This window comes from Schistocerca americana, chromosome 11 (genome assembly GCF_021461395.2).
Source record: "Schistocerca americana isolate TAMUIC-IGC-003095 chromosome 11, iqSchAmer2.1, whole genome shotgun sequence".
Taxonomy (NCBI): Eukaryota; Metazoa; Arthropoda; class Insecta; order Orthoptera; family Acrididae; genus Schistocerca; species Schistocerca americana.
This window is the reverse complement of record NC_060129.1, coordinates 195,795,101-195,821,263: the sequence shown is the minus strand read 5'-3', so window position 1 is coordinate 195,821,263 and position 26,163 is coordinate 195,795,101. Positions and strand designations below refer to the sequence as shown.

Here is a 26,163-nt window from a genome sequence, read left to right as displayed (position 1 = left end):
AGTAGTTCTAAGTTGTAGGGGACTGATGACCTCAGATGTTAAGTCCCATACTGTTCAGAGCCATTTGAACCATTTGAACCCTAGGTGGCTCAGGTGGATAGAGCGTCTCCCATCCAAGCAGAAGATCCCAGGTTCGAGTCCCGGTCGGGGCACACATTTTCAACTGACCTCCTTGATGCATATCAACGCCTGTCGACAGTTTTGGGTCTTGATTTCATTGTCGTTTCAAATATGATAGTGTAATAGTGGCCTTGCTCAGAACTAAAACACCGGTAGCGGTTTTAACCTGTCGGTTTTCCTATCCCTACTCTCGACTGGTGTCACACTATTCAGAGTTTCATAACTAAATGGCAATACATCTCTGAACATGGCTGACGATATATTCTTCATGTAATTGCCTTACGTTCTGATGAAGTCACCCTTAGAGGTAACGAAACCTGGTAAAGGTATATAGAAAACCTATGCAACCGGTTGGCTGATCTTTACATATTTTTCATAAATGGCAATAAATATGTTTGATTTTACAGTAAAACTACATCTGGTTCCTCGTCGTAGAATATTGGGATAATCGGGGTACCTATACAGGGTGTTACAAAAAGGTACGGGCAGACTTTCAGGAAACATTCCTCACACACAAATAAAGAAAAGATGTTATGTGGACATGTGTCCGGAAACGTTTACTTTCCATGTTAGAGCTCATTTTAGTTTCGTCAGGATGTACTGTACTTCCTCGATTCACCGCCAGTTGGGCCAAATGAAGGAAGGTAATGTTGACTTCGGTGCTTGTGTTGACATGCCACTCATTGCTCTACAGTACTACCATCGAGCACATCAGTACGTAGCATCAGCAGGTTAGTGTTCATCACGAACGTGGTTTTGCAGTCAGTGCAATGTTTACAAATGCGGAGCTGGCAGATGCCCATTTGATGTACGGATTAGCACGGGGCAATTGCCGTGGCGCGGTTCGTTTGTATCGAGACAGATTTCCAGAACGAAGGTGTCCCGACAGGAAGCAACTGATCGGCGTCTTAGGGAGCACGGAACATTCCAGCCTATGACTCGCGACTGGGGAGGATCTAGAGCGACGAGGACACCTGCAACGGACGAGGCAATTCTTCGTGCAGTTGACGATAACCCTAATGTCAGCGTCAGAGAAGTTGCTGCTGTACAAGGTAACGTTGACCACGTCACTGTATGGAGAGTGCTACGGGAGAACCAGTTGTCTCCGTAGCGTGTACAGCGTGTGCAGGCACTATCAGCAGCTGATTGGCCTCCATAGGTAAAATTCTGCGAATGGTTCATTCGACAATGTGTCAATCCTCATTTCAGTGCAAATGTTCTCTTTACGGATGACGCTTAATTCCGACGTGATCAGATTGTAAATTTTCACAATCAACATGTGTGGGCTGACGAGAATCCGCACGCAGTTGTGCAATCACGTCATCGACACAGATTTTCTGTGAACGTTTGGGCAGGCATTGTTGGTGATGTCTCGATTGGGCCCCATGTTCTTCCACCTACACTCAATGGAGCACGTTATCACGATTTCATACGGGATACTCTACCTGTGCTGCTAGAACATGTGCCATTACAAGTACGACACAACATGTGGTTCATGCACGATGGAGCTCCTGCACATTTCAGTCGAAATGTTCGTACGCTTCTCAACAACAGATTCGGTGACCGACGGATTAGTAGAGGCGGACCAATTCCGTGGCCTCGACGCTCTCCTGACCTCAACCCTCTCGACTTTCATTTATGGGGCCATTTGAAAGCTCTCGTCTACGCAACCCCGGTGCCAAATGTAGAGACTCTTCGCGCTCGTATTGTGGACGGCTGTGATACAATACGCCATTCTCCAGGGCTGCATCAGCGCCTCAGGAATTCAGTGCGACGGAGGGTGGATGCACGTATCCTCGCTAACGGAGGACATTTTGAACATTTCCTGTAACAAAGTGTTTGAAGTCACGCTGGTACGTTCTGTTGCTATGTGTTTCCATTGCGTGATTAATGTGATTTGAAGAGAAGTAATAAAATGAGCTCTGGACACATGTCCACATAACATATTATCTTTCTTTGTGTGTGAGGAATGTTTCCTGAAAGTTTGGCCGTACCTTATTGTAACACCCTGTATAGAGTGAACATTGGCAAGACCAACAATCTGCTGGGACGGATTACTGTTTGAAAATGGAGGAAAAAAGGTCCTGTGAACGTGTGTACGGAAATGCATCGTTGCCCTGACGAATGGCATTTCCTCTGCCCACGTGCCATGTGTCTCTCTCGAGTGTTGCAGGCTGTGTGATTGACGGAGCGTAGTGTAAGCAGCAGAATGTGTAGTGTCCCTTTTGCAATATTCACTACTATCGAGGTGAAACATAAATAAAAATGACTGTATGTGACTCAAAATGAGCTGCAAACATCGATTTATCTGCGAAAGGTAATGACACTAACTATAAAGATATACAATATAAATCGATAGATGCAGAAAAGACATTATTTTTATTGTATGAGATTATAATGTGTAAGTAATTAAAAGAAGTATTATTATGAAACTTCCTGGCAGATTAAAACTGTGTGTCCGACCGAGACTCGAATTCGGGACCTTTGCCTTTCGCAGGCAAGTGCTCTACCAACTGAGCTACCGAAGCACGACTCACGCCCGGTACTCACAGCTTTACTTCTACCAGTACCTCGTCTCCTACCTTCCAAACTTTACAGAAGCTCTCCTGCGAAACTTTCAGAACTAGCACTCCTGAAAGAAAGGATATTGCGGAGACATGGCTTAGCCACAGCCTGGGGGATGTTTCGCAGGAGAGCTTCTGTAAAGTTTGGAAGGTAGGAGACGAGGTACTGGCAGAAGTAAAGCTGTGAGTACCCGGAGTGAGTCGTGCTTGGGTAGCTCAGTTGGTAGAGCACTTGCCCGCGAAAGGCAAAGGTCCCGAGTTTGAGTCTCGGTCGGGCACACAGTTTTAATCTGCCAGGAAGTTTCATATCAGCGCACACTCCGCTGCAGAGTGAAAATCTCATTCCCAAGTATTATTATCTTTGTAAGAGTATAAAAGACAATGCCATGCTCAGTCTTCTGTCTAGTCTGTTTTGTTCTGTTCGTTCTGGTGTTAGCTGGAATAAGGTACGCAAGCTATTGTGCTGCGCTAGCATTTGTTTCTGTCGTAACTTAATGGCAAATATTTAATGGTGTAAACTGTGTCCTAGTACGAATATATTAGTATAAAGTGATCTCCGTGTGTTATTTCAAGAACCTACGCCACATTTATCTTATGAAAAGAACATTTAATGAAAATTATTTAGCATGTTTCCAGCTGCTGCGGAGTGATCTCTGACTGTTAACAATTAGCCGCCATTACGCGGTACATTTACAAATATTTTTTCACAGCACAATGTCTGATAGCCGGAGCGGAAGAAGTTATGTAAAAATATTCAGTGGGATTAATTGAAGGAATCCAGTGAAATAATTTTATTAAAATTTGTCTATTTTCTGTGGTAGTAATAATTCCAGATCAGTGAACTGGAGCTGAGTAATACTACGCTACTGCATTTACAGTAATTTGTAGGGAGCCTGGCGCTCCATAAAACCAGATATAATACGTAATTGGCAACCTACGAAATTCATTATTTTGCTTATTATATCTATTTTGTATTTTTTTGAAAGCTAAACGTAAAAACTAACTTCACTAAAAATCAGTAACAGATCACGATAAATCAAAGGACAAACAAATTTACTAAGAGAGTGTTTCCTGTAAAATACAGGGTGATTCAAAAAGAATACCACAACTTTAGGAATTTAAAACTCTGCAACGACAAAAGGCAGAGTTAAGCACTATCTGTCGGCGAATTAAGGGAGCTATAAAGTTTCATTTAGTTGTACATTTGTTCGCTTGAGGCGCTGTTGACTAGGCGTCAGCGTCAGTTGATGCTAAGATGGCGACCGCTCAACAGAAAGCTTTTTGTGTTATTGAGTACGGCAGAAGTGAATCGACGACAGTTGTTCAGCGTGCATTTCGAACGAACTACGGTGGTAAACCTCCTGATAGGTGGTGCATTAAACGTTGGTATAAACAGTTTACAGAGGATGGGTGTTTGTGCAAAGGGAAAAGTTCTGGACGGCCGAGAACGAGTGATGAAAATGTAGCACGCATCCAGCAAGCAATTGTTCGCAGCCCAGGAAAATCGACTCGCAGAGCTAGCAGAGAGCTGCAAATTCCACAATCAACTGTATGGAGAGTCTTACGAAAAAGGTTAGTTATGAAACCTGAACGTCAACTACCCGAGGTGATGGATCGGCCGCCAGGCAGCCCGTGACAGAGCACTTCATCACTGGCCTCCAAGAAGCCCTGATCTTACCCCCTGCGATTTTTTCTTGTGGGGGTATGTTAAGGATATGGTGTTTCGGCCACCTCTCCCAGCCACCATTGATGATTCGAAACGAGAAATACAGCAGCTATCCAAACTGTTACGCCTGATATGCTACTGCTACAGAGAGTGTGGAACGAGTTGGAGTATCGGGTTGATATTGCTCGTGTGTCTGGAGGGGGCCATATTGAACATCCCTGAACTTGTTTTTGAGTGAAAAAAAACTTTTTAAATACTCTTTGTAATGATGTATAACAGAAGGTTATATTACGTTTCTTTCATTAAATACACATTTTTAAAGTTGTGGTATTCTTTTTGAATCACCCTGTATATTAGTTACACATTTTTTTAAGGGATATAATAAATGGCTAGGTATTCGTGCCGACAAAAAGCCAAGATGGTGTCTGTGTATGGCCGAGCAGATGGGAACGGCCGAGAGGCAGCACGGCTATCCCAGAACATGTACCCTCACAGACACCGACCACATCACACGATATTTCGAGCCCTTTTTGAGAGCATGTGTGATCGTGGGTCCTTTCAAGAGAGACGAAGGTGCAGGGAGGCGGCGGACTATGCGTACACCAGATCTCGGGTCCGGGTTTTGCCTCTCGAAGGTTTGCAGTTCCGTGGCCGCACAAACACCATCTCGGCTTGTTCCCAACACGAATACCGGACCATTCCGCTGCTTACAGTACGATGCGTAGGTCACACAGCCTGCAACACTGTCTACACATACATCTACATCCGTACTCCGAAAGCCACCTGACGGTGTGTGGCGGAGGGTACCTTCAGTACGTCTATCAGTTCTCCCTTCTATTCCAGTCTCGTATTGTTCGTGGAAAGAAGGATTGTCGGTATGCCTCTGTGTGGGCTCTAATCTCTCTGATTTTATCCTCGTGGTCTCTCTCTTCGCGAGATATACGTAGGAGGGAGCAATATACTGATTCACTCCTCGGTGAAGGTACGTTCTCAAAACTTTAACAAAAGCCCGTACCGAGCTACTGAGCATCTCTCCTGCAAGGTCTTCCACTGGAGATTATCTATCATCTCCGTAACGCTTTCGCCATTACTAAATGATCCTGTAACGAAGCACGCTGTTCTCCGTTGGATCTTCTCCATCTCTTCTATCGACCCTATCTTGTACGGATCCCACACTGCTGAGCAGTATTCAAGCAGTGGGCGTACTGTAACCTACTTCCTTTGTTTTCGGATTGCATTTCCTTAGGATTCTTCCAATGAATCTCTGTCTGGCATCTGCTTTACCGACGATGACCTTTATACGATCATTCCATTCTAAATCACTCCTAATGCATACTCCAAGATAATTTATGAAATTAACTGCTTCCAGTTACTGACCTCCTATATTGTAGCTAAATGATAAGGGATCTTTCAAATGGCTCTGAGCACTATGCGACTCAACTGCTTAGGTCATCAGTCGCCTAGAACTTAGAACTAATTAAACCTAACTAACCTAAGGACACCACACACATCCATGACCGAGGCAGGATTGGAACCTGCGACCGTAGCGGTCGCTCGGTTCCAGACTGTAGCGCCTTTAACCGCACGGCCACTCTGGCCGGCAAATAGTGATGTAACTTCCACAAATCATCTGAAGATGAACCGGCCGGCCGGCAGGGATCTCTCTTTCTATGTATTCGCAGTACATTACACTTATCTAGATTGAGATTCAATTGCCATTCCCTGCACCGTGCGTCAATTCGCTGTAGATCCTCCTACATTTAAGTAGAATTTTCCATTGTTACAACCCCTCGACATACCACAGCATCATCCGCAAAAAGTCTCGCTGAACTTCCGATTTTGTCCACAAGATCATTTATATATATTGTGAATAGCAACGGTCCTATGACACTCCCCTGCGGCACACTGAAATCACTCTTACTTCGGAAGACTTCTCTGCATTGAGAATGACATGCTGCGTTCTGTTATCTAGGAACTCTTCAATCCAATCACACAATTGGTCTGATAGCCCATATGCTCTTAATTTGTTCTTTAAACGACTGTGGGGAACTGTATCGAACGCCTTGCGCAAGTCAATAAACACGGCATCTACCTGTGAACCCGTGTCTATGGCCCTCTGAGTCTCGTGGACGAATAGCGTGAGCTGGGTTTCACACGACCGACTTTTTCGAAACCCGTGCTGATTCCTACAGAGTAGATTTCTAGTCTCCAGAAAAGTCATTATACTCGAACATAACACGTGTTCCAAAATTCTACACCTGATAGACGTTAGAGATATAGGTCTATAGTTCTGCACATCTGTTCGACGTCCCTTCTTGAAAACGGGGATGACCTGTGCCCTTTTCCAATCCTTTGGAACGCTACGCTCTTCTAGAGACCTACGGTACACCGCTGCAAGAAGCGGGGCAAGTTCCTTCGCGTTCTCTGTGTAAAATCGAACTGGTATCCCATCAGGTCCAGCGGCCTTTCCTCTTTCGAGCGAATTTAATTGTTTCTCTGTCCCTCTGTCGTCTATTTCGATATCTACCACTTTGTCATCTGTGCGACAATCTAGAGAGGGAACTACAGTGCAGTCTTCCTCTGTGAAACAGCTTTGGAAAAAGACATTTAGTATTTCGGCCTTTAGTCTGTCATCCTCTGTTCCAGTACCATTTTAGTCACAGAGTGTCTGGACATTTTGTGTTGACCCACCTACCGCTGTGTCTGTGTGTGTACCTTTTTGAGGTTTGCTGTAACGACCTTTCCCTATAAAAAGTCATATACTTCATGTATTTAAAAAAATAGGCACAGAGAAACAACCGCGTATTCAGATGCAACGTTGTCTAAAAATTTCAAAGCATTCGGTCAAAAACTTCCGGAGATTTGCGATTAGGAACATTTACAGTACTATGCAAGTACAAACTTAGACGTTCGTTTATTCAAAATTTTAAATCTCCGAAAGTTCTTCAGCACTGCTTTGAAATTTTGACACAGCACTAAATTTGAATACTCGCGTTTTTTTATATACCGACTGGAGCAGCATCTGGCACATATGTAATAAAGAGGAAAACGTTATAAACATATAAGTGTTGGTTTGTTCAGAATCGTTAATCTCCGAAAGTTCTTGACCGATTGCTTTGAAATTTTGACACAACGTTGAATTCTAATACAGGCGCGTTTTTACATACCTACTTCTTTAATATATCTACATTTCAACAGATATAATATATAAATATACATTGTTGTTGTTGTGGTCTTCATTCCTGAGACTGGTTTGATGCAGCTCTCCATGCTACTCTATACTGTGCAAACTTCATCTCCCAGTACTTACTGCAACCTACATCCTTCTGAATCTGTTTAGTGTATTCATCTCTTGGTCTCCCTCTATGGTTTTTACCCCCCATGCTGCCCTCTAATACTAAATTGGTGATCCCTTGATGCCTCAGAATATGTCCTAGCAACCGATTCCTTCTTACGTTGTGCCACAAATTTCTCTTCTCCCCAATTCTATTCAATACCTCCTCATCAGTTATGTGATCTACCCATCTAATCTTCAGCATTATTCTGTAACACCACATTTCGAAAGCCTCTATTCTCTTCTTGTCTAAACTGTTTGTCGTCCACGTTTCACTTCCATACATGGCTACACTCAAAACAAATACAGGGCTATTACAAATGATTGAAGCGATTTCATAAATTCACTGTAGCTTCATTCATTGACATATGGTCACGACACACTACAGATACGTAGGAAAACTCATAAAGTTTTGTTCGGCTGAAGCCGCACTTCAGGTTTCTGCCGCCAGAGCGCTCGAGAGCGCAGTGAGACAAAATGGAGACAGGAGCCGAGAAAGCGTGTGTCGTGCTTGAAATGCACTCACATCAGTCAGTCATAACAGTGCAACGACACTTCAGGACGAAGTTCAACAAAGATCCACCAACTGCTAACTCCATTCGGCGACGGTATGCGCAGTTTAAAGCTTCTGGATGCCTCTGTAAGGGGAAATCAACGGGTCGGCCTGCAGTGAGCGAAGAAACGGTTGAACGCGTGCGGGCAAGTTTCACGCGTAGCCCGCGGAAGTCGACGAATAAAGCAAGCAGGGAGCTAAACGTACCACAGCCGACGGTTTGGAAAATCTTACGGAAAAGGCTAAAGCAGAAGCCTTACCGTTTACAATTGCTACAAGCCCTGACACCCGATGACAAAGACCGGCCGATGTGGCCCTGTGGTTAAAGGCGCTTCATTCTGGAACCGCGTGACCACTACGGTCTCAGGTTCGAATCCTGCCTCGGGCATGGATGTGTGTGATGTCCTTAGGTTAGTTAGGTTTAAGTAGTTCTAAGTTCTAGGGGACTGATGACCACAGAAGTTGAGTCCCATAGTGCTCAGAGCCATTTGAACCATTTGAACCGGTGACAAAGTCAAACGCTTTGAATTTTCGGCGCGGTTGCAACAGCGCATGGAAGAGGATGCGTTCAGTGCGAAACTTGTTTTCAGTGATGAAGCAACATTTTTTCTGAATGGTGAAGTGAACAGATACAGTGTGCGAATCTGGGCGGTAGAGAATCCTCACGCATTCGTGCAGCAAATTCGCAATTCACCAAAAGTTAACGTGTTTTGTGCAATCTCACGGTTTAAAGTTTACGGCCCCTTTCTCTTTCGCGAAAAAAACGTCACAGGACACGTGTATCTGGACATGCTGGAAAATTGGCTCACGCTACAACTGGAGACAGACAGCACCGACTTCATCTTTCAACAGGATGGTGCTCCACCGCACTTCCATCATGATGTTCGGCATTTCTTAAACAGGAGATTGGAAAACCGATGGATCGGTTGTGGTGGAGATCATGACCAGCAATTCATGTCATGGCCTCCACGCTCTCCCGACTTAACCACATGCGATTTCTTTCTGTGGGGTTATGTGAAAGATTCAGTGTTTAAGCCTCCTCTACCAAGAAACGTGCCAGAACTGCGAGCTCGCATCAACGATGCTTTCGAACTCATTGATGGGGACATGCTGCGCCGAGTGTGGGAGGAACTTGATTATCGGCTTGATGTCTGCCGAATCACTAAAGGGGCACATATCGAACATTTGTGAATGCCTAAAAAAACTTTTTGAGTTTTTGTATTTGTGTGCAAAGCATTGTGAAAATGTCTCAAATAATAAAGTTATTGTAGAGCTGTGAAATCGCTTCAATCATTTGTAATAACCCTGTACTTTCAGAAACGACTTCCTGACACTTAAATCTATACTCGATGTTAACAAATTTCTCTTCTTCAGAAACGCTTTCCTTGCCATTGCCAGTCTACATTTTATATCCTTTCTACTTCGACCATCATCAGTTATTTTGCTCCCCAAATAGCAAAACTCAATTACTACTTCAAGCGTCTCATTTCCTAATCCAATTCCCGCAGCGTCACCCGATTTAATTCGACTACATTCCATTATCCTCGTTTTGCTTTTGTTAATGTTCATCTTATACCCTCCTTTCAAGACGCTGTCAATTCCGTTTAGTTGCTCTTCCAGGTCGTTTGCTGTCTCTGACAGAATTACAATGTCATCGGCGAACCTCAAAGTTCTTCTCCATGGATTTTAATTCCTACTCCTAATTTTTGTTTTGTTTCCTTTACTGCTTTCGCTCCCTGTATTTTATCCCTGCCACCTTTAGAATTTGAAAGAGAGTATTCCAGTCAACAGTGTAAAAAGATTTCTCTAAGTCTACAAATGCTAGAAATGTAGGTTTGCCTTTCCTTAATCTATTTTCTAAGATAAATCGTAGGGTCAGTATTGCCTCACGTGTTCCAAAATTTCTACGGAATTCCTGATCTTCCCCGAGGTCGGCTTCTACCAGTTTTTCCATTCGTCTGTAAAGAATTCGCGTTAGTATTTTGCAGCTGTAACTTATTAAACTGATGGTTCGGTAATTTTCACATCTGTTGACACCTGCTTTCTTTGGGATTACTACTACAGCATCTGAACTTGCAATAACAGTAAACAAAGCTCATGGTGAGAGAGAGAAGGGTGGAAGGGGAGATGGACACAGGAGGGGAGGAAGTAGACAGAGAAAATGGCAAGGAGAAGATTGACAGACAGAGGGGGAAAGGAGATGCAGAGTGGGGGGGGGGGTGAGGAGGTGAAGAAGAAAAAGAGGAGGAATGGAGGAGATTGACAAAGAAAGTGAGAGGGAAAAATGGACAGAGTCCGGCGAGGGGTGGAGATTAGGACGTATATACTGGGTGTTCAAAAAGTCAGTATAAATTTTAAAACTGAATAAATCACGAAATAATGTAGATAGAGAGGTACAAATTGACACACATGCTTGGAATGACATGGGGTTTTATTAGAACAAAAAAAAATACAAACGTTCAAAAAATGTCCGACAGATGGCGCTTCATCTGATCAGAATGGCAATAATTAGCATAACAAAGTAACACAATGCAAAGATGATGTTCTTTACAGGAAATGCTCAATATGTCCACCATCATTCCTCAACAATAGTCGAGGAATAATGTTGTGAACAGCACTGTAAAGCATGTCCAGAGTTATGGTGAGGCATTGGCGTCGGATGTTGTCTTTCAGCATCCCTAGAGATGTCGGTCGATCACGATACACTTGCGACTTCAGGTAACCCCAAAGCCAATAATCGCACGGTCTGAGGTCTGGGGACCTGGGAGGCCAAGCATGAGGAAAGTGGCGGCTGAGCACACGATCATCACCAAACGACGCGCACAAGAGATCTTTAACGCGTCTAGCAATATGGGTTTTTTTTTTTTTTTGTTCTAATAAAACCCCATGTCATTCCAAGCATGTGTGTCAATTTTTACCTCTCTATCTACATTATTCCGTGCTTTATTAAGTTTTCAAATTTATACTGACTTTTTGATCATCCGGTGCAATTCCCATGCATGTTAGAAACGTGTGCTTTCTCTTTTCTTTCCAATTAAGCAGACTGAGCCCCAGCGATTTGTAACTGGGTACAGCTATTTTCTACTATTAACAAAAAATATCGTCTTCTTCCAAATCTATGTCTACTACTGTTATTACCCTACAACTGTAAAGGATCTTTTTTTGCGCTCTCTGTTATAGTATCTACCTACTACATTTTGTAAAAAAAACCTTGATTTTCGCCAGTTTGTAGGGAGTTGCCGTGCGGTAGCGCACTCACCAGTGTTGCCAACATCAGAGTCGGCGGCCAGCAGCTCCGTCTTGACCAGGTACAGCTGGTGCTGTGGTCCCGCGCCGCTGCCGTCCGACTGCCGGTTGAACTGCCCTGAAGATGCGTTGCCTGCCGAAACGACACATCCAAATGTCAGCCGCACAGCGTGTGTGTCTCATGTTGGATGATACAGAGCACACACAGTTACTAAAAGTCAGACATTCTAGACAAGCGGTTCCCAGCCTTTATCCTTTTTTTTATTCTACACATCTGGTTCCGTAGGACCAAATTGAGGCTCAAATCTCCACAGCCATGGAACGTGTCAGTACATGAAATTACAACATAAAAGTAATAACAGATAAAATACAATGTTTATGAACCAAAAAACGCATGCCATAAGTTTACGGAAACACAATCAACAATGTACTATAAGAATCAGCTCAATTTTTAAAGGAACTTCTCGAGATAATAGGAGTGATCCATGACGAAACTCTTTTGTTAGATTTGAAACCGCATGGATTACTGCTAAGATTTTTGAATTCTAGTGGTAGCTTACTGACAATGGATGCAGCAGTATACTGCACACCTTTCTGCACAAGAATCAAGGATGTGCGATTCCAAATAAAGATTATACATATATATATATAATCTATATATATATATATATATACATATAATCTATATATATATATATATATATATATACATGTAGTGTTCCATTGATCAGGCCAAATATCTCACGAAATAGGGGTCAAACGTAAAAACTACAAAGACCGAAACTTGTCTAGCTTGAAGGCAGAAACCAGATGGCGCTACTGTTAGCCCGCTAGATGACGCTGACATAGGGCAAACGGATATCAACTGCGTTTTTTCTAAATGCTTCAAATGGCTCAGAGCACTATGTGACTTAACATTGAAGCGTCCCCTTTGAACAATTATACACGACTGTGTTTAAACTGACACACAATATTTTTAGCGCAACGCAATCTGACTTTCAAAATTCCCTACTAAAGAATGGCCCTGACTAACATTAAACTATACCTTTCACAAATCACTTGCCTCACAAAAATCTTCGCTGCTCAAGCTACTGCAATACAGCGAGCGCCACTACTGCCAGCTAAATAAAAGATTCAAACTATGGAAGGCACTAACTACTGATAGGGATAGTTAGCAAATAAAAGATATTAATAGAGAACGAACAATGTATTTACCTTGATATCATCATATATAAATATAGCATTTCATGACAAATTACAAACCTCCGCCATCTCTCTCCCCACATCCACCACTGCTGGTGGCTCACCTCCAACTGCGCAACGCTACGCGCTGTTCACATCCAGCTGCCGCTGCCCAACACTACAATGGCGAGTATTACAACAATGCAAAGCAGCCACAGACTGCCCACAGCACAGCCAGTGATTTTCATACAGAGGTGGCATTACCAATAAAAAAACCTAAACAGCCTACTTACATAGCCCCCATGCTCCCCACAAAAAATTTTTACAATTGGATTGGGCAGTGGCCAATACAGATTTGAAAAAAATTTTTCATAATTACAATAACAAAGAAATCAAATGCACACACTTATTGATACAATGTTGGTCAAAAGCTAAAATTTTCTCACAGTCCATAAAGAGAGTCCTGATTCATCACAGTAAAATTGCAGTGTTTTTCTCAAAGTCTGAGCAGTAAAAGAAAATGCACACAGAAGTAGTGGATTTCCATGCAGTCTTGAAGAAGTAGTGTTGTCCTTCCAGCGGAAAGACAGTGCTGACTCTTGAAATGCTGACAGGTAATGGGCCACAACAGAGCAAACCCACAGCAGAGTTCATTCGACGTTTTGAAGAATATTGGTAGGTAGGTCATCACAGAGCAGACCCACTGTGGTCCTGGTAGAGATTACGGTATTGGTGGGCCACCAGAGGTGCAGACCCACTGCAGGCCTTGTAGAAATAATGGTACTGGTGAGTCAGCAAAGGTGTAGACCCACTGTAGTCCTTGTAGAAATGGCCAGCAGCCATCTTTTGCGACTGTGGAGGTGCACAATCACCATCGAAGAGTCTTGCAGAGAATATAGCAAGTCCATAAACCACCACTTGTGCACTCACAAAGTGTTTGGAATTGTCCTTAGAACCAGCAATGCTGTTATCCAGTCCCTTGCTGAATTATTAACACACGTCCAAACACTATCAGTCCCTACTTCTCACATATTGTCCATGTACTATGACCAACAGAAACGTGTGCAGTGAAATGTTACTTAATTTGAAGAACTGGTAACAATTACAATTTGGTAACATAAAAATACAATAACAAAGGTACAAAATACATCATTAAAGAACATAATAATACAGATAACATTTGTAGTACAGGCTTTACAAAAGAATCGAAATAACATATACGTCAGCGTTCCAGGAATTATGACATGAGTACATACATAAAAGATCAGAATAACTTTCGAAACACCAACTTCACACATGAGCATTAACACAAAACAGAATAAATAATGTCTAAACATCTTTACAAAGTAAATAACATATTATTAATGCCAATTATATTCGAGGATAACAGTATTCCTCATCATAGTGAATGTAGCTTAATATTAAAAGAAGAAAAAATTCTATGAAACTACACAGAGACAGGAAGAAAACAAATACACAAGGGTACACAAACACATAGTGGGATAACACCAATAGGAAAGGACAGGGTTTGTTTCATTGCAGTCCAACCCAAAACTTCATATATCTTTCCTCTTATTTCATCCTTTGTTTCCACCAAAAAAATTCTTTCTAAGCATGCTTTCTGTATTTATATGTTCACACATTTCTTACCTCAACATTTATTTCCAAGAAAATCCTACCTAAACCTGTTTTCTCAATGCATTTCTTCCAATTCATCGCAACTCATTCTCTTAGAGGCTACCCCCTCTTAAGCTAACTTAAATCTACTGAGCTCAGATGCTAAACTAAGGGACGAGGCAATGCAGCAGCACAAAATAAGTAACACAAACAGCAATGACCAAAAAATTGGAAAATTGCAAAGCAAGCTACAGTAAATCTAAATTACCAAGCAATGCAACATTACAACTAATATGAGCCAATGTGCAGCAACAAGAAAAATTAATGAGTAGTAAAATTGGCTTAGCATAGTAACACAAAGTCAAATTCAGTAACACTACGCCTGGCAAACAGCAGTAACTTATACCTAAACATGACATAGCTCAAGCAGAAAAAATATTACAGTAAAAACAACAATGCAGATAAGGGAAATGTATATTCACATCTTAATATCTATGTAATTAAAGTGGTGCACCACAAGAAGTTATTCTACCAAAAAGTTACCAATTACTTGAAAAGAAAATTATGAATGCAGTTCCTGTGAAGGTAAATGTCATTTTGTGCTCCCTCATTTTTTTAAAAAAATTATTATTTACTCGATCTGTAGACAGAAAATATTTATATTAGTACATCTATAAGATTTTATTTTAACCAATGCTGCAGTGCAGCTAGAAACCAGATATCAAATGAAATAAGCAACTATGTACAAAGCAAAGCATAAGAACATCGTTCAATAGTCATGTGGCATTTCATAAGTAGTAAAAAAATCTCTCATCTAGAAAGACAGTAGTCATAGTCAGGTGTGTAGACAAACTATTTCTTGTCATTTCATTAGGCATTTCAGTAAATATCAGAAAGTACGATATGTTTCCAAGTAATCAGCGTGTCGGATTTGCGATGCTTTCTCTAAAGGAATGACAATGGCCAGGATATATGGCCTCCCTTTTTTTTTCCTGTGCTCTGAAAGGCACGCGCTAATGGCTTTTTTTCCAGGCGTCTGACACAGCTGGGTGCCCACGACACATTACGTGCAGGTGGTCACTTAATTTTCTTACGGAAATATTTACGACAACAGTTTCCGCTACAGTGGCAGTCTCATATAAAAATATTTCACAGGTCAAGAATTAGCGTTGCAAATCTGTAGAAAGAAAATCCTAAAAATATAAGTGTCCAAATAAAATATTCGTCAGCATTGTGATACAGTCACGCATTTACGCACATTTCATAACTCTTAAAGTACGATTCTTGGTTTCCAACATACTTCTTATTCCTCATATATGGTAGCATCATCTTATTGATCATAAACATATCTCAACAGCATAGTACACATCGTCGTCATAATAATAACATCATAACACCTCAGTCAAATCTCAAAATCGTCGTAGCTTCCTCCAATAATTTCAAAACCTAAAAAAAATTCTCTGCTCATTTCAATAGTGTCATCTACCTCAAACGTACTTTAAAAATCATGAATCCATACCAAATATATCATTCAAAGCTCTCATAGTATCACAATGATTCCGAAAAAATATGAACAGTTTACAAAGTACAGACAAAATACAGTTTCATAAGTGTGAAGTTATCCAACTGTGTAATTACGCAAACATCTGTCACTGATATAGTAAAATAATGAAATGAAATGAGCGTTTGGCGTCATTGGCCGGGAGGCCCCTCGCGGGGCAGGTCCGGCCGCCATATCGCAGGTCTTATTACATTCGGCGCCACATTGGGCGACCTGCACGCCGGATGGGGATGAAATGATGATGAACACAACACAACACCCAGTCCCTGAGCGGAGAAAATCTCCGACCCAGCCGGGAATCGAACCCGGGCCCAGAGGACGGCAATCCGTCACGCTGACCACTCAGCTACTGGGGCGGACACTGATATAGTAAAATAAATGTTTGTCTCTCTCAGTTAAATGATCAGATAGCTGTGTAATTTGTGTGTTAGAGAAATATGGTACCGATGTGTAAAGTTGTATAAGCAAATACCATATTAGCTAGGGCTCCTTGTGCTTGCCAAACACATGGTACACAAAGTAGGCGTGTACCCCCTGAGGATTAATGTAATTATACCCTCAGGTGTAACAGATTACAGCAATGGAATAAAATGTATCACGGAAAACTTTCTTTGTAATTCAAAAATCTTTAAAAATAAATGTTTTAAGTACAAAATTAATCACTCAAATACGTGTCAGGTAGCGCTAAATATGCGTCTTGCTGTAAGATAATCTCTGTGGAAGTGTCGTAGTTATCGTCCTCCGAAAGCTAAGTTCTGCAGAAGACAATGTACTTACCTCATGATAAACGAAAGTGAAATGCTTTGCGTATAGATGTCTTAGTTATTACGCTTATTGTTGTGGTAAAGAACGTACTGTGCTGTAACGTATTGTGGTGCTACGGAAAACCCTGTCTCATTGTAGCTATACTACAAAAGTTACTACTAAAACATGTTTTACTTTCCAGAATAAAACAGAAAAACTGTGCAGATATAAAACAGAAACACCGCAAAAGCAACATTGTATATTGTCACTCATTAGTAGCGTCGTGATAAAATCGTGTAGCTGTCACACAAACTAACCACTGTGTCATCTGGTATCTCACAGAAAGTACTTTAAACCCAGAATATATTTTCAAGTAAACCAAAATGTTGCATTAAAATCTCATTAGCAGTACCACTATATGTTTTAAGTATGTGAGCCTTATGGTCGTTACATAATCGTGCCACTAACAAACAAGAATGTACACACACAATAACGATGTGTCGTCAGTTCACTATAACAATGCATTCTTAATTTCTGTTTAAATAAGTTCTCTTGGTTCTTGACTGGATATTTAACTTCAAACATTGTTGCATATTAACAGATTCTAAGTCTGACAAAGCATACTAGTAATGTAAAGTGAAAAGTTATATGGCAAAGACAAAGTTAAAAAGCAGATTATCTTTCAATAAACGGTTTTACATGTGAAATTGGTATAAACATTTACTCTTCCTAGTACGCAGAGTTTCAACTTCAAGGCAATTATCATGCGGTATACGTCGGTAAAGAATACTGGAATTTTTTTCAAGGTTAGCGTCTATGTTATTTTTCTCTGAGCCAGCCGGCGCACGCGGGTGCCTGCGGCGCGAGTCATTGTCTGTCTCTTTGTTGGCGCGCGCCGTTATTGGGATTAGGAGACCTAGCTTCTACAAATTCACGTTGTCGAAAGTGCCCTGCTCTGTTTGAATCCCGCCAATTCTGATGCAATTCAGGTCTGTCGTTACGATCACATCGTCTGTCGTCATGTTGGTAGTTCCTGTAATTTCTTTCTTGTCGGTTCAGTGGTGGAGAATTTCTCCCTGAATCGTAACTGCGCGCTGGACCGTTGCGTCTAAAGTTATTCTGTCTCCCGTAATAATAATTATTTTGGTTCCCATATTGTCTGTTTCTCTGATTGTCTCTGTGATAGTCATTACCGCGGAGAGGTGATCTTTCACTGTAATTATTACTACTCTGCCAACGGTTGTAATACGGGTGATGTCTGTTTCGGTCACGATTTGTGTTGTGAGAATAGCCTTGTCGCGTCCAGTTATTATTTCTTTCTTCACGGAATTGTGACTGATGTGATCTGTAATTGTTGTGCTCCTGCGTTCCGCGATTGTCAGTGTCAATTTCCAATCCTTGTAACAGTCCCTGAAAAGCTTCAATGTCGTCTTTGCAACGTCCTGCCAAAATAATGTGTCGTAAATGTTCAGGCAATTTGATTAAGCAAATGCGGATAAGTTCTGAGGGGCTGTATGGGTTTGACAGGTACTGATTCTTGTGCAACATGTCTTCAAAATATTTCATAAGACTGGAAAATTCAGATTGTTCGAAACGTTTCATCATTATGATGCCATGTTTTACTCGGTCTTGTGTGGCTTGAGACCAATATGCTGAGAGGAAGGCATGGTAAAATTCTCCTTCACTGTGACAATCGTGAATGACCGATCGCATTCTTACAGCTGGTTCATTCTCCAAGTAGCCACACATAAATTCTAATCTGTGTTCTAACGACCAGTTGGGAGGAAAACAATGAGAGAATTGATGGAGCCATGCTTGTGGATGAATGTCGTTGCCAGAATTCTTAAATGTTTTGAATTTACGTGTAGTAATGAACAGCTTATAGTCAAAGTCATCATGTCGGCGAATCGCATATCGGTCATTGTTACGTCGTTTCGGCGGTTCCATTTCAAAATTCGGTGCACCTTGCCAATTTCTTTAATAACTTCCGAAGTGTCCTGTGTTATTATTTTGTGGTTGTTCCGTATTTCTATGTCCCTCTTCCCGTATTGGAACGCGAGTGTCCTCTGAAATACGTAATTCTTGTATTACCTGTGTCAGCTGATTTTGTACTTCCCGGATTTCTCTTTGATGTTGCGTATCAATTTCATTCAGATTTTGTTTCAGTTTCCTAATTTGTTCGCTCTCTTCTGTGTCATTAAAGACTACCGGTTTTGCGTCATTCAGATTATCATCTACCTTCGTAGATAAATTACTTAGCTGATCCGAAAGTTCAACTACTTTCTCTGATAATGAACACATTTCCTCAGTGTGTTTTTCTGAACCAAGCTTCAGAGTGTCCATTTGTGTTGAAATCGAATCTACTGTGTCCTTTAAGTTTTCCTGAGTTTTTGCAAGTTGTGTAACCGAATCCGTAGATGCAACTGAGTCAATTTTAGCCCACAAGGTCTCATGATTTTCATGAACAATGGTTTGCAGTTCTTTTATGGCTGCTTCGTGATTCTGTAATGCATTTTCATGCCGCGAAAAAATAGGTTGAAAATGCTCACAAATTTGTGTTTTTACGTCATTACACACTTTCTGACATTTCGATTCAATGTTATGTAACTCAGTGGTTAAATCTTCACGTGTTTGTTCAAGTGTAGCGTCTAACTTTTGAAGATTTTGTTCCATTGTGTCTAACTTTTTGAGATTTTGTTCCATTGTGTATAACTTTTGAAGCTTTTGCTGTGTTTGTCTCTGATTTTGTTCCATTGTGTCTAACTTTTGAAGCTTTTGCTGTGTTTGTCCCATTTGTTGTATCAACTGTAATAACAATGCATTGGTGTCTGAAACATGTTCCTCAGTGCTTTTCGGCAGTGAATTTGCACCGGAAACATTCACATTTTGACAAGCAGAAAATGTGTCTTGACTTATTTGAGAAAACGGTGAGGATCCAAAACCTGAATCTACAGTATTTGCGAAATCGTGTCGTGTCATTTCGGCTTCCTGAGGCGAGCTATTGCCGACCGATCGATCGATAATGCTTCCCTCTTCACTAATTGTTTCACTGTCCACGCCATTGTTTGCCGCCCGCTCCATTTCCCTATGCACAATTATCAAATTACTACTTTGAACATCAGTTAATTCATTACTCTGCGGCGCTAACACACTGCTTTCGTCTTCACTGTCATTTCTCAGTTTACTTTGGAGCCTAGTATTACGTTTTTCACACGCCATAATTGTCACAATATTTCACACGATAACACAGAAAAGCACAATTTGAAGAGCAAAATAAAATAACATAGCAATGGAAATAATGTCTACTTAATTGCCAGCGCAGCTGCGAAATACTTGGTGCAAATCTACATGCATGCCACAACTGTTTTACTGTACAACAATGAAAAACTACAACTACAAAGGAAATTCTCTCTATGATTACGCGCTATCAATAAACAAAATCTACACTAATTACACAAACTACAAGAAAAAAAATCAGAAGATTCCAGTGAGGTATCCTCGGCTAAGGGTCGACATATGAAACGTCCCCTTTGAACAATTATACACGACTGTGTTTAAACTGACACACAATATTTTTAGCGCAACGCAATCTGACTTTCAAAATTCCCTACTAAAGAATGGCCCTGACTAACATTAAACTATACCTTTCACAAATCACTTGCCTCACAAAAATCTTCGCTGCTCAAGCTACTGCAATACAGCGAGCGCCACTACTGCCAGCTAAATAAAAGATTCAAACTATGGAAGGCACTAACTACTGATAGGGATAGTTAGCAAATGAAAGATATTAATAGAGAACGAACAATGTATTTACCTTGATATCATCATATATAAATATAGCAGTTCATGACAAATTTCAAAACTCCGCCATCTCTCTCCCCACACCCACCACTGCTGGCGGCTCACCTCCAACTGCGCAACGCTACACGCTGTTCACATCCAGCTGCCGCTGCCCAACACTACAATGGCGAGTATTACAACAATGCAAAGCAGCCACAGACTGCCCACAGCACAGCCAGTGATTTTCATACAGAGGTGGCATTACCAATAAAAAAACCTAAACAGCCTACTTACAACATCTGAGGTCATCAGTCCGCTAGACTTAGAACTACTTAAACGTAACTAACCTAAGGACATCACACACAGCCATGCCCGAGGCAGGATTCGAACCTGCGACCGTAGCAGCAGCGCGGTTCCGGACTGAAGCGCCTAGAACCGCTAGGCCACATCGGCCGGCTTTTTTAAAACAGAAACCCCCAATTTTTTAATTACATGTTCGTGTAGAATGAATTCGTGTAGTATGAATTCGTGTGTATGAATGTTTTAGCTGGACCACTTTTTTCACTTTGTGATAGATGGCGCTGTAATAGTCACAAACATATGGCTCACAATTTTAGACGAGCAGTTGGTAACAGGTAGGTGTTTTAAATTAAAAAACAGAACGTAGGTACGATTGAACATTTTATTTCGGTTGTTCCAATGTGATACATGTACCTTTGTGAACTTATCATATCTGAGAACGCAAGCTGTTACAGCGTGATTACCTATAAATACCACATTAATGCAATAAATGCTCAAAATGATGTCCGTTAACCTCAATGCATTTGGCAATACGTGTAACGACATTCCTCTCAACAGCGAGTAGTTCGCCTTCCGTAATGTTCGCACATGCATTGGCAATGCGCTGACGCATGTTGTCAGGCGTTGTCGGTGGATCACGATGGCAAATATCCTTCAGCTTTCCCCACAGAAAGAAATCCGGGGACGTCAGATCCGGTGAACATGCGGGCCACGGTATGGTGCTTCGACGACCAATCCACCTGTCATGAAATGAAATATGCTATTCAATACCGCTTCAACCGCACGCAAGCTATGTGCCGGACATCCATCATGTTGGAAGTACATCGCCATTCTGTCATGCAGTCAAACATCTTGTAGTAACATCGGTAGAACATTACGTAGGAAATCAGCATACATTGCACCATTTAGATTGCCACTGATAAAATGGGGGCCAATTATCCTTCCTCCCATAATGCCGCACCACACATTAACCCGCCAAGGTCGCTGATGTTCCACTTGTCGCAGCCATCGTGGATTTTCCGTTGCCCAATCGAGCATATTATGCCGGTTTACGTTACCGCTGTTGCTGAATGACGCTTCGACGCTAAATAGAACGCGTGCAAAAAATCTGGCATCGTCCCGTAATTTCTCTTGTGCCCAGTGGCAGAACTGTACACGACGTTCAAAGTCGTCGCCATGCAATTCCTGGTGTATAGAAATATGGTACGGGTGCAATCGATGTTGATGTAGCATTCTCAACACCGACGTTTTTGAGATTCCCGATTGTTGTACAATTTGTCTGCTAATGATGTGCGGATTAGCCGCGACAGCAGCTAAAACACCTACTTGGGTATCATCACTTGTTGCAGGTCGTGGTTGACGTTTCACATGTGGCTGAACACTTCCTGTTTCCTTAAGTAACGTAACTATCCGGCGAACCGCCCGGACACTTGGATGATGTCGTCCAGGATACCGAGCAGCATACATAGCACACTCCCGTCGGGCGTTTTGATCACAATAGCCATACATCAACACGATATCGACCTTTTGCGCAATTAGTAAACGGTCCATTTTAACACAGGTAATGTACCACGAAGCAAATACCGTCCGCACTGGCGGAATGTTACATGATACCACGTACTTATACGTTTGTGACTATTACAGCGCCATCACAAAGCCAAAAAAGTGGTGCAACTAAAACATTCATATTTCTTTAGGTACTACACGAATATGTAATAAAAATGGGGGTTCCTATTTTAAAAGAACGCAGTTGATATCCGTTTCACCTATGGCAGCGTCATCTAGCGGGCCAACCATAGCGCCATCTGGTTACCCACTTCAAGCTAGACGAGTTTCATTCTTTGTAGTTTTTTTCGTTTGATGCTTATTTCGTGAGATATTTGGCCAAATCGCTTGTTCCTGAGCCAAAAATATCCTTTGAGAATGGGAAGAGTTACCAGAAAATATAATATAATACGACATAAGCGAATGAAAATAAGCAAAGCCGACTACTTTTCATATCGAACTATCCCATACTTCAAATAGCGTTCGAATAGTAAAAAAGGGAAAATTAAGTCTTTGAACACGATCCTGAACGTGGCCTTTCACGACAGTTTACTATCTGAACACCTAGAAATTTGAACTGTTCATTTTCACTAATCATTTGCTCATTCTGTGAAATTAAAACGTCAGGTTTTGTTGTATTGTGTCTTCCAAACTGTGAAAACTGAGTCTTACTGTGATTTAGCGTCTGTTTGTTTTCTACAAGCCATGAACTGAGGTCATGTACTGCACTATTTGAAACAGCCAATGTTGCACACAACATCCTTTACTAGCAAGCTAGTGTCACTAGCAAACAGAAATGTTTTAGAGTTACCCGTAATACTAGCGCGCACATCATTTATATGACCATAAGCCATGTGTGCAATCAGAGATCAACTAGTGCCCCTGTCTTCCCCCTCCTACGCCCTCCTGTCATCTGTTCCCCCCTCCCACATATTATCACCTCGATCAGTACCTAACTAAACTGTGGAATGAAAGATTTTTGTTGGAACACTTTCTTAAAACGATGACTCAAAAAATCCAATTTTTTTTCATTGCATAAATCGTTAGCTTAACTGTCCAATAATACGCTGTAAAAATTTCAAAGCGAAATTCGCAGTCGTTTAGATTTTATGAGCATAGACTCGAGAGCACCCGGACGTACAGAACCAAATTCTTTCAATATACACTACTGGCCATTAAAATTGCTACACCAAGAAGAAATGCAGATGATAAACGGCTATTCATTGGACAAATATATTATACTAGAACTGACATGTGATTACATTTTCACGCAATTTGGGTGCATAGATCCTGAGAAATCAGTACACAGAACAACCACCTCTGGCCGTATTAACGGCCTCGATACGCCTGGGCATTGAGTCAAACAGAGCTCGGATGGCGTGTACAGGTACAGCTGCCCATGCATCTTCAACACGATACCACAGTTCATCAAGGGTAGTCACTGGCATATTGTGACGAGCCAGTTGCTCGGCCACCATTGACCAGACGTTTTCAATTGGTGAGAGATCTGGAGAATGTGCTGGCCAGGGCAGCAGTCGAGCATTTTCTGTATACAGAAAGGCCCGTACAGGACCTGCAACATGCGGTCGTGCATTATCCTGCTGAAATGTAGGGTTTCGCACGGATCGAATGAAGGGTAGAGCCACGGGTCGTAACACGTCCGAAATGTAACGTCCACTTTTCAAAGTGTCGTCAGTGCGAACAAGAGGTGACCGAGACGTGTAAGCAATGGCACCCCATACCATCACGCCGGGTGATACGCCAGTATGGCGATGACGAATACACGCTTCCAATGTGCGTTCATCGTGATGTCGCCAAACACGGATGCGACCATCATGATGCTGTAAAGAGAACCCGGATTCATCCGAAAAATGACGTTTTGTCATTCGTGCACCCAGGTTCGTCGTCGAGTACACCATCGCAGGCGCTCCTGTCTGTGATGCAGCGTCAAGGGTAACCGCAGCCACGGTCTCCGAGCTCATAGTCCGTGCTGCCGCAAACGTCGTCGAACTGTTCGTGCAGATGGTTGTTGTCTTGCAAACGTCCCCATCTGTCGACTCAGGGATCGAGACGTGGCTGCACGATCCGTTACAGCCGTGCGGATAAGATGCCTGTCATCTCGACTGCTAGTGATACGAGGCCGTTGGAATCCAGCACGGCGTTCCGTATTACCCTCCTGAACCCACCGATTCCATATTCTGCTAAGAGTCATTGGATCTCGACGAATGCGAGCAGCAATGTCGCGATACGATAAACCGCAATCGCGATAGGCTACAATCCGACCTTTATCAAAGTCGGAAAAGGTGATGGTACGCATTTCTCCTCCTTAGACGAGTCATCACAACAACGTTTCACCAGGCAACGCCGGTGAGCTGCTGATTGTGTATGAGAAATCGCTTGGAAACTTTCTTCATGTCAGCACGTTGTAGGTTTCGCCGCCGGCGCCAACCTTTTGTCAATGCTCTGAAAAGCTAATCATTTGCATAGCACAGCATCTTCTTCCTGTCGGTTAAATTTCGCGTCTGCAGCACGTCATCTTCGTGGTGTAGCAATTTTAAGGGCCAGTACTGTATGTTTGTTAGTGGTAGATTCGAACAATACGTATGTTTTACGGAGATGCTTCGGGAACTCAAATGGCAATCCCTGGAGGGAAGTCAGTTCAAGAAACGGTACTGAGAAAATTTAGAGAATCGCCATTTGAAGCTGGCTGCCGAACGATTCTAGTGCCGCCAAAATACACTGCGCCTAAGGACCACAAGGATAGGATACGAGAAATTAGGGCTCATTCGGATGCATATAGACAGTCGTTTTTCCCTCGCTCTATTTGCTAGTGGAACAGCAAAGGAAATGACTTAGTAATGGTACAGGGTACCCTCCTCCACGCACCATACGGTGGCTTGCGGAGTGCCTATGTAGACGCAGATGTAGATGTAGATGTTATACCTGCAGACGGGAGTAACGCGGTGGTCAGATTCGTACCACATAGAGACAACTTTATCACTGTTTACTATCTATCTATCACTTGCGCCTTTCGCCCGCATTGTGCGCGGTGTTGTCGTGGTTACATCGGATTTGGCATGTTAATGTCTAAGGGGTGACCGGATGCTCTTCCTGCCACCCCGTACACCCCGGGACGGAATCAGAGTACCCCATCTGTCTGTGTAGTGAAAATCATGGGAAAGTGCGGATGTGGTGGGAACCAGCCCGGTATTCACCTAGAGGGATGTGGAAAACCGCCTAAACACCACATCCAGGCCGGCCGACACATCGGTCCTCGTCGTTAATCCGATGGGCGGATTCGATCCGGGGCCGGCGCACCTACCAGAGTCCAAGAAGCAGCGCCTCGGCTAACCTGGCAGGTTTTGATCAATGTTTACTATGTGATATGAATATGATCACAGCGTTATGGTTATGTAATACACCGCCATGTTAAGAGCTACACTCATGCCCATAAATTAAGGATAATGCTGATAGATAGTAAAACAACGCTCTGGTGGGCGGTTTGCGGGTTGAAACACCACAGGGTATGAACTTGCGGTGCATTTCTCTTGCGGTCGTCGCACGGTGGCGCTGGCAGCAGTCCACATACGCAGAGGTGTGTTGGTTCATGTCAGAGTACGGTGCAGCGAGTAAGTGTGCAGACGTTTTCAGACGTGCTAATGGCGGCTGTGTGTTGAAAATGGCTCAAAGAACACGTATTGATGACTTTATGAGGGGTAGAATACTAGGGCGACTGGATGCTGGTCAAACACAGCAGGTCGTAGCACGGGCCCTCCGTGTGCCACAAAGTGTGATCTCAAGATTATGGCAACGATTCCAGCAGACAGGAAACGTGTCCAGGCGCTACAGTACGGGACGTCCACAGAGTACAACACCACAAGAAGACCGATATCTCACTATCAGTGCCCGCAGACGGCCACGGAGTACTGCAGGTAGCCTCGCTCGGGACCT

General features: G+C 42.5%; 1 protein-coding gene across 1 annotated transcript in view; it reads right to left on the bottom strand.

The window, feature by feature from the left end:
* Positions 1-26,163, bottom strand: part of LOC124553543 (forkhead box protein F2-like) — a 375,196-nt gene that overhangs the window by 60,261 nt on the left and 288,772 nt on the right. Inside the window, exon 3 of the mRNA XM_047127390.1 lies at positions 11,497-11,616. Coding sequence (XP_046983346.1) covers positions 11,497-11,616 — 120 coding nt within the window. The remainder of the gene's footprint in view (positions 1-11,496; positions 11,617-26,163) is intronic.